Genomic DNA, 10,291 nt, shown 5'->3' with positions numbered 1-10,291 from the left:
GCTTTAAAGCTCCGGCCCGGCTTGCGTGTGTAGGCGCGATGACGTCATCACATCGCGCCTACACACGCAAGCCGGGCCGTAGCTAAGCAGGAGCTGAGGTCACAGCTCCTGCATCGCGTATGTGACTGGAGAGAGGAGCGTCGGGGGAACGATGGAAGGTGAGTGATAGAAGGTAAGTGTTTGTTTTGTATTAAATATTAAGGTGGAACATAATGAAAGGGGCCCATGAAACTGGGGGGCAAATGAAGGGGAGGGGGGGGGAACGGCATGACAATGGGGAAGATGAAGGGGGGGGAGAGAACGGCATGAAACTGGGGACAGAGATGGAGGGGGCCCAATGAAACTGGGGGGCAAATGAAGGGGAGGGGGGAACGGCGTGACACTGGGGCAGAGACGGGGGACATTAAACTGTGGGCAGATGAAGGGGGAGAACGTGATGAAACTGGGGACAGAGATGGAAGGGGGGACATGAAACTGGGGACAGAGGAAGGGTGTATATGAAACTGGGGGAGAGATGGAGGGGGGACATATAATTTACGGGTGACTGTAGGAGGATTATACTGTGTGGGCGTACATGATAAATGAATGAGAATGGGTGGAATCAACATAAAAGTGGGTGGAGCCAAATTTGCCTATTTTACCCCTCTTTCTACTCATTAAAAATTAGGAGGTATGGCGTTGGTGACGCCACACTCCTGCATGACGTCACTCGCTTCATCTGCGACGCACAATGTCTCGACTCCCCCACCTCCTTTACAAGGGGGCCCACTGAGGCTCTGTCGCCCAAGGGCCCATAAAAACCTGGAGCCGGCCCTGGGTCAGCATGAGCCGATGAGCTGAATACATAGGCGTTTAAAGCAGGAGGTGTCACAGCTCAGCTCCTGTTTTAACGCTGAGCTCCGGCATTTGTAGTCGCGATGTGATGATGTCACATCGCGCCTACAATATGTGTATGAGGGAGAGAGCTGCGGGGGAACAAGGGAAGGTGAGTGTGTGTGAGAACAGTATGACGCTGGGGCAGATGAACGGAGGGAGAACGGCATGACACTGGGGCAGATGAAGGGGGGAGAACGGCATGACACTGGGGCAGAGACGGGGGGGGACATGAAACTTTGGGCAGATAAAGGGGGAGAATGGCATGAAACTGGGGACAGAGATAGAGGGGGGGGGCATGAAACTAGGGGTAGATGAAGGGTGTATATGAAAATGGGGAGAGATGGAGGGGGGACATATAATTTACGGGTGACTGTAGGAGGATTATACTGTGTGGAATCACATGAATGAGAATGGGCGGAGTCAACATAAAAGTGGGCAGGGCCTAATTTGCTGCAGCGCGCTGCGCGTAGGGCCCCGCCAAAGTCAATTGCCCAGGGCCCCGCAAACCCTGGATCCGCCACTGACAGGGGGCATTCCACCCCCCTGTTCAAACAGCACTGGAGCCGTCCCCTGTGCTGCTTGAAAACTCGACAGCGCGCCTACATCTTCTACAGCTGCGCCTCTCCGCCATTGTCTTTTGGCTATCCTGTCTTCAGGATGTAAATCCAGTGCATGCACAGTCAGCTCTGCCATTGGGCTTTGGGCAGAGCCGACTACGCATGTCTGTTTTGCCATTTTATTGCGGTCGAGCGTACTGTTCCTGTAAGCAGCCACAGTAAAATGATCAAAGAGACATGCGCAGTCGGCTCTGCCTGAAGCCCAATGGCGACTGCGCATGCATCGGATCTACATCCTGAAGACAAGCTCGTCGGAAGAAGACAACACAGAGGACGCAGCAGAGAGGCGCGGCTGTAGAAGATGGAGGCGCCGCTGGAGAGTTTTCCAGCAGCACAGTGGATGCCCCGAGTGTTGTTTGAGCATGGAGAGACTCCTCCTGTGCTGTCTGGAGACTCATTAGCATACCAAGAAAAACCCGAGATACCTACAGAACGGCAGCACGGAGAATTCTAAAGGTAGGGGAAGAATAGCTTTTCTTATGGCTATTCCTACATGGTAGTAGTTAAAGGTTTTCTAATGATAGAATCCCTTTAATATTATGTAGTTGCCCATATTACACATCCATGTGGCATAGAAATCTTTTAATGCATCATACCAGTGTGTACCAGTTTTTTCTTTTTTGCAATCCATTAGAAAATCTTGTGCCATATTCCATTTCATATAGTATTACACAGGTATTTAGAGTATCATCCAGAGGTCTCAGGCTGAGGCTCCACATTGAGGAAGTACAACTTTATTTATTGCAGAATTTCTGTACTTTTTAGAGACAACGATAGTAGTGGCTACAGAAAGACTAGGGAATATACAGGAAGTTCTTCTCCCTGCAGGCTCAATCCACTCCTGACTTCGGTTCAAAAAACACAGCAAAATCCACAACAAAAAGCTGCGTTTCAGCAACGTGGGGCCCCGGCCTTACATACGCTACATATGATAGTACAGTACTGTTTGGACCACAGTGTAAAAGAATGCTGTATTCTTCATTTGTCAGCACCTAACAAGGATTCTGTGAAAAAATGTCAGCGCAAGTTTTTTTTTTGTTTTTACAGACCCATAGACTTAAAGTATACGAAAAATCACCAGGCATAAATTAATGCAAAAATACAAAATCTTTAATTCAATAAAAATACACATATAACAAAAGCACATATAACAATACATATAAAAGATACAGGGAAACTGATATACCTAAAAACAGAGGCACAAGATGGTATGGAAAGATGTTACAACGAGTATTGTAGCAGCAAAAAGTGACAGAGTACATACAATTAGGTGGGTGTGCAAGTGGGATAACATTGAAACCCCTTGAGGAAGATATATAATGACCCATTAAGATGGTCCTGTGTAACAGTTGGTAATAAAGGGTTAATTGTGCAAAAAGGATACCTGCAAGTTATAACCAAAAAGGTCAAAGACATGCCCCAAAAATCAATTGTGCAGTATATATGCCTGCATGCAGAAAGTAACTCACATGAAAGACCTCATAGAGGGGTTAACTGTGCAATGCATGTGACTGCATGCATGAACCTATAGACAAAAGGACTTTTGGCCAACAATCCAGGGTTAAGGGGGCGTTCACACTACCGTCGGTGTCCGACATGTAGTGTCCGCTCAAAATCTGTCACGGACACTAGGAGCGGACACTAGATGTGTCCGTGACACCTGTCATTCACTTGAATGGGCATCGGGTGCGTTCTTTTGTACTCCGTGCCCGTCCTTTCCTGTCCGCAAGAGAAGATGTCCGACTTCAAGCGGACAGAAAAACCCTGCATGCATTATATATCTTCCTCAAGGGGTTTCAGTGTTATTCTACTTGCACACCCACCTAATTGTATGTACTCTGTCACTTTTTGCTGCTACAATACTCGTTGTAACATCTTTCCATACCATCTTGTGCCTCTGTTTTTAGGTATATCAGTTTCCCTGAATCTTTTATATGTATTGTTATATGTGCTTTTGTTATATGTGTATTTTTATTGAATTAAAGATTTTGTATTTTTGCATTAATTTATGCCTGGTTATTTTTCGTATGCTTTGCGTTTATACACACCAGATGGTCTACCTTTTTGAGGTAGTTTGTGTGACATATATGGACCCATAGACTTGAAATGTCACGAAGTGTAGAGAGGAAGAAAAAAAAAAAAAATAGTAAGAGACACTTTTTTCTTTAGCAGCGCACTGATGCATAAAACTTAACATTTATTCATTATTATTATAAAAAGTGCTCACAAACAATGGCTTTAAAAAAATTCCCCTATTGGAGACAATACATAGAAAAAATACTCATGTGCTAATGAGTCCACAAAAATAGAGATTTTTTTGGCAATGTCACTTTAAATGATAACCATAAAGCATACTGACCACCAACTGTTCGTTATAGTCTGCCAATTAAGATGACAAAAATGAACGGTCTTACCAGATGTCAGGAGTGGGAGTCTCATTCAGGACCAGGCCCATCACAGGAGGACGTTCAATCCCTGTTGTTTACCTGCCGATGCGTGCTAGCCCCCATTGACTCCCGCCCTGACAAGGGCAGTCCCAAACTAGCCCTCAAGCAAGACCCTAGTTGTCCCTACGCGTTTCACAGTGCAGTAACGCACCGCTCATCAGGGGACCTTACTTTAAGCTGCTAACCGCAGACTCCTCTCATCTCAAACTTATGCCCACAGTGGTAGGACATCTAGATAATTCAATCTCCTAGCGCTCGCTAAGTGTAGTGACACTGGCAGCACCCCTTACTCCAATCAAGAACTTTAAATACCTTTGTGGCGCTCCTCCCCTTACCCGTATTTCCAGGGGGCAAACGGATACCATTCCGATTTTGGCGCCATCTCGCGCATATTCATGACGTCACTCGTATCGACGTACTCCCAGTATTCATGTCCCGCGGGATCGCACTCCCGATCCCGCGCATGCGCAGTAGTTTGCTGCACGGAGCTTGACAACATACTCCGTGCATGCGCAGTAGCGCTTCTCCGTCCATATAGACGTCTGAATGAGGAGAAAAGGGTTTGCACGAATCCAATCAGTGCACTCCAGCAATTCTAAACAAACATATAACCCCTAGTTTCAACAATTTTTTAATATCCCCATCCCCCATACTTTCCTAGGAACGGTGAGTATATTGTGAAACCAACCTCATCCACCTCATTGCTCATTGAGCATTTACTAAACCAGGTACTGTCCCTCTTAATTGGTTGATAGGCATACCCTAAGAATTATACTTTAAGTATTTTACATAGAAACTAGAACTCAGATGTCAAAAGTTTTTGGCTAGAGAAATTACCCAATAATTTCCTAAATGAAACAACAATAATTTAGTTGTTCATTCAAGCCTCGTGGAGACTCTGGAGACAGGCAGACAATTTTTTTCTGAGGTTCTGAAGAAGGTCTTTGAAATCAGACACTTCATATCATGTAGATCAAAAGGGGTGATCTATAAGATCACTTGTCAATGCAAGTTAGAATATGTAGGCAAAACAAATAGGGAGCTTAGAAGAAGGATTGGTGAGCACCTGGGGGACATACGGAATCAGAGGGATACACCAGTTGCGAGACATGTTAATTCCTGTCATGGGGGTGATTTAAACTGTATACGATTTATGGGTATTGATCTGGTTAAGCCACATCAAAGGGGAGGAGACTGGTCAAAAATGACGTTGCAGCGAGAAGCCAAATGGATATTTAGATTAAAAACGGAGTCTCCACGAGGCTTGAATGAACAACTAAATTATTGTTGTTTCATTTAGGAAATTATTGGGTAATTTCTCTAGCCAAAAACTTTTGACATCTGAGTTCTAGTTTCTATGTAAAATACTTAAAGTATAATTCTTAGGGTATGCCTATCAACCAATTAAGAGGGACAGTACCTGGTTTAGTAAATGCTCAATGAGCAATGAGGTGGATGAGGTTGGTTTCACAATATACTCACCGTTCCTAGGAAAGTATGGGGGATGGGGATATTAAAAAATTGTTGAAACTAGGGGTTATATGTTTGTTTAGAATTGCTGGAGTGCACTGATTGGATTCGTGCAAACCCTTTTCTCCTCATTCAGACGTCTATATGGACGGAGAAGCGCTACTGCGCATGCACGGAGTATGTTGTCAAGCTCCGTGCAGCAAACTACTGCGCATGCGCGGGATCGGGAGTGCGATCCCGCGGGACATGAATACTGGGAGTACGTCGATACGAGTGACGTCATGAATATGCGCGAGATGGCGCCAAAATCGGAATGGTATCCGTTTGCCCCCTGGAAATACGGGTAAGGGGAGGAGCGCCACAAAGGTATTTAAAGTTCTTGATTGGAGTAAGGGGTGCTGCCAGTGTCACTACACTTAGCGAGCGCTAGGAGATTGAATTATCTAGATGTCCTACCACTGTGGGCATAAGTTTGAGATGAGAGGAGTCTGCGGTTAGCAGCTTAAAGTAAGGTCCCCTGATGAGCGGTGCGTTACTGCACTGTGAAACGCGTAGGGACAACTAGGGTCTTGCTTGAGGGCTAGTTTGGGACTGCCCTTGTCAGGGCGGGAGTCAATGGGGGCTAGCACGCATCGGCAGGTAAACAACAGGGATTGAACGTCCTCCTGTGATGGGCCTGGTCCTGAATGAGACTCCCACTCCTGACATCTGGTAAGACCGTTCATTTTTGTCATCTTAATTGGCAGACTATAACGAACAGTTGGTGGTCAGTATGCTTTATGGTTATCATTTAAAGTGACATTGCCAAAAAAATCTCTATTTTTGTGGACTCATTAGCACATGAGTATTTTTTCTATGTATTGTCTCCAATAGGGGAATTTTTTTAAAGCCATTGTTTGTGAGCACTTTTTATAATAATAATGAATAAATGTTAAGTTTTATGCATCAGTGCGCTGCTAAATAACTGATTTACCTGTTGCAAATCACGTCCCAAGATATTGTTGGGGAGACGTGAGGGCTCGATATTTTTGCTGGTTTATTTAAGAGACACTTTTTTCCTCAGTGTCTTAGGCACATGAAAAGTAACAGACTTATGAATAACTCCATTCACTCTAATGGGCCCATGTGCTTTTTTTTTTTTTTTCGGGGACAGAAAAGTAGTTAGTGTGAATGGACCCTTTACTGTGTGAGTGATACCCAATGGGGACGAACCCTTTATCTGTGAAAATAAAGCAGAATACTCATCCATAGCAAATATTAGAATACTTAAAGAATTGGGAAACATCAGATGTAAACTTTATTAATGCAATCACAACATAGCAACTTTTTACTTTCAAGCCAATATAAACATTTAATAAAGAGATCGAGCAGCAAATGAAAAGGAATGGCAGCAATAAATACAGGTTTTCATTTGGCACATCATGTCATAGCAGTGGAATAGACCTTAAAGGGATCCTGTCATTCAGATGGAATTTTTTGTGACCAACACTTTGGAATAGCCTTAAGGCCAGGGCCCCACGGGACATAAACAGCGTGATTTGCCCGCAGCAGAGACGCTGCGGGGAAAAAAAAAAAAAAAAGCTGCGTTTTACAGTGCAAGCAAAGGGGATGGGATTCATGCGAATCCCATGCCCACTTTGCAGAAAAAACCGCAGTGCGGACACACTGATTTGCAAAGCCATTTTGGCTTTGCAAATTGCAGCATGCCATTTATATCTATGGAAACACCGGCGGCTTTCTCATAGATATAATTGTAACAGAAAGTCCGCAGAGGAAAACTCTGCGAACTTTGTTGAAAGCGCTGCAGAAAAGCCCGCAGTGAGTTCACGCCGCGGTTCTTTCCGCAGCGCTTCGATTACGGCCCGTGGGGCCTTACCCTAAGAAAGGCTATTAGTCTCCTACCTTTAGAAGTCTTCTCCGTGCCGCCATTCCATAGAAATCCTTGTTTTGGCCGGTATGCAAATGAGTTCTCATAAACTGGGGGCGGGCCCCAGCACTTAAACTGTGTCCTCTTCCTGTGTCTTCTTCTGACGCAGGTGGTGAAACTTGTAGGCCTCAGGCAGAGCCGAATGCGGAAACCCACTGCGGACATACGCAGTAGGCTCTGCTCGAAGACGACACAGGAAGAGGACGTTCCTGAAGATGGAGGAGTCGCTAGAGAGCTCTCTTGCAGCATTGGGGACGCCCCCAGTGCTGCAAGAGAACTCATTTGCACACCGGCGAAAACTGGGATTTCTACAGAACGGCGGCGCAGAGAAGACATCTATAGGTAGGAGACGAATAGCCTTTCTTAAGGCTATTCCGACGTGTTAGTCACAAAAAATTCCATCTGAATGATAGGATCCCTTTAAGTTTGGTACCAGAGATGTTCTCCTCAAGTAGCATAGTTGTCGACATCTATGAGAAAAACAAATTCATGTCATAGAACTGATATGTAACAGACTGTTTTCAGCATTTAAACATTTTAAGTCACTGTACCTTCCTATCTTACAAGTTCAGAAACACTTTTCTTGCACATTATTTCAGGCCACTTTGGTCAAAGGAGAAACTGAACATAATGCAGAGGTCTTCTGAAACTCTATAGATGGTCCATTGTAAGAAGAAGGCAATTCATTGAAACAAGTACAATAGCTGTATATATTCTGTCCCTTGTTCACAGCTCAAATACCATTTACTCTTTCTTAATACTGTCCACAGAAGAGCCTGCACACTTTCCCTTTTTATTTTGATGGGTTTTCGTATGTTTGGAAAGGTGGTCGCTCCTCATAAATCTCTTTCCACACTCTTGGCAACCAAAACGCTTTTCTCCAGTGTGAGTCCTAAGATGCCTCTGAAGCTCATCAGATCTTGTGAAACTTTTACCGCAGAAGACCCAGTTACATACAAAAGGCCTCTCCCCGGCATGCCAACGCAAATGGGCTTTGAGATGAGAGGTTTTACCGTATAACTTGCCACAACCTGGAAGGTGACATATATGAAGCTTCTTCTTCCCTGGTTCTTCATTGCCTGGAGAGGCTTGACAGTTTGGGCATTTACATCTTCTGCAGCGTCTAGTATTGCTTAGTAACGTTTTAGAGGAGCTCTGAAGAAGTGCAGCAAGTTGAGGCTGGGGTCCAACTACCAAGGAGTTTGTCAAGTGGAAGGAGTGAAGGTTATTTGGGTTTGACTGTTGCAAGCTCCACCAAGTCTGATCATCCATATGTGCATTAGGCATGTGTCTTTGGGGCAATGCTGGGGTTTGCATGAAAGTGGAAAACTCCTGTGTTATGGTATTAGGTTCTTGGAAATGGTACGTTGGGTTGGTGGAAACTTGTGGAGTCAAGACCTTTACAGGAGACAAATCGAATGAATAAACAGTCGGATCAGCTGGAGGAGTCAATGGTAATTCATGAGAACCTGCTGCCTGCATATGACCAGTATACTGCATTTTAGGTACACCAAAAGCCACAGCATGAGAACCCATTGCTGTATTTGGAGGAACTTCATTACTCCAGAGTTGAAACATAGTTGATGCAGGTCCAAAAAAGTTGGAAGAGGATTGTGGGCAATCCCGGTGACCAGATACTGGTACAATAGCTGAAGTTGAAGGAAGCAGGTTGAGGGAGGGTAAAGGTCCGGTTTCTGGGGATGAATTAGGAGTCCTGTCCTATAAGAAACAAAGGCAATTTTAATGACTAGTTCACACTACAATTACAGCTCTTACAAGTGTGCTGTCTACAATCTATGTTCCTCAATATATAAAAGATTTCTATAAAAGAAGTGGAACACTCCAAAACAAATGTTATATTGCATCACTTTTGAAATCTGTCCACATTTTTACAGAAAAAAAAAAAAAAAAAAAAAAAAAAAAGTGAAGTCTGGTTTTATATATCTAGTGTAAAATAAAGATGAATTAGGCACCCGACATATCAAAGACTAAAAATCACTATCCTTTTCAGATTATTTGTTTTTTTGCCCAAAAATTCAAAGCAAAGTTTGTGTATATTCACATGGATTCTGGTGTGTGTGCATATAACATTATACACATACATATATATATATATATATATATATATATATATATATATATATATATATATATATATATACATACACACACATATACATATATATATATATATATATATATATATATATATATAACTTTTTTTTTTTTTTTTTTTTTTTTTGTGAGAAGGTGGCAGGCAGAGTGCTGGAGTCCCGCTATATCAGCCCCAGACTTAGGTGTGGTCCAGTGCAGGTCTGGAATAGGTTTCAGCCCCAGGTGTGGCTCCTAAGTCTCATTACTGGCCCATAAAAGGCTGCAGAGCTTGCACTCCAGCGCAACTCCTGGGAGAAGAGGAAGTGGCTGGTTCTGTCCTGACACAGAGCCTTGTGATACGCTACAGTGTTTTTTTTTGGTTGATTCATGTGGCTGGTAATAAGGCACACATACAGATAGCATTTTCTGTTCAGTTAGTACTCAGACGAGCAGGATTTTGACATTGTGTCCCCTGAAGTTAAGGCTGGATTTTATTTTGCTCATTTTTGTGCCTGATGTAAAGGTTTATTTAGTTTGCTGTTTTTATTAAATAAACCTATTTTCTGCAAGATTTGAGTCCCTGTCTGACTGGTTGGGTCCACACCACTGCTTCTCCCGAGCTTCCTTCCCCACAATATACATCATGCCAATATCTCTGTAACACCTGCATACCATTGAGTTAAATGTATCTGAAGATATGTGATCTCACTTAAAGAAGCAGATTCTTCATAGAAGCTACAGAAGGTTACCACACATGAACTAGCTCCTTTAAGTGTCCACTAACCCATGTGCAGATTTTCTACCACAACTTTTGCATTGATTGTGTGAACAGTCTTATTGTATTTACACCATCAACAATA

General features: G+C 43.6%; 1 protein-coding gene across 1 annotated transcript; it reads right to left on the bottom strand.

The window, feature by feature from the left end:
- Positions 1–8,081: 8,081 nt before the first annotated feature.
- On the bottom strand, positions 8,082–9,059 carry LOC142193860 (transcription factor Sp5-like). The gene has a single exon (XM_075262873.1). The coding sequence runs from the start codon at positions 8,913–8,915 to the stop codon at positions 8,082–8,084; it is 834 nt and encodes a 277-aa protein (XP_075118974.1). The 5' UTR covers positions 8,916–9,059.
- Positions 9,060–10,291: the final 1,232 nt, after the last annotated feature.

Source organism: Leptodactylus fuscus, chromosome 2 (genome assembly GCF_031893055.1).
Source record: "Leptodactylus fuscus isolate aLepFus1 chromosome 2, aLepFus1.hap2, whole genome shotgun sequence".
Classification (NCBI taxonomy): Eukaryota; Metazoa; Chordata; class Amphibia; order Anura; family Leptodactylidae; genus Leptodactylus; species Leptodactylus fuscus.
Note: the sequence above shows the minus strand (reverse complement) of the source record. Positions and strands in the feature narration are given on the sequence as shown.

Excerpts from the sequence above, each read along its gene's own strand:
- LOC142193860 (XM_075262873.1), bottom strand. The coding sequence starts at position 8,915 with ATGTTTCAACTCTGGAGTAATGAAGTTCCTCCAAATACAGCAATGGGT.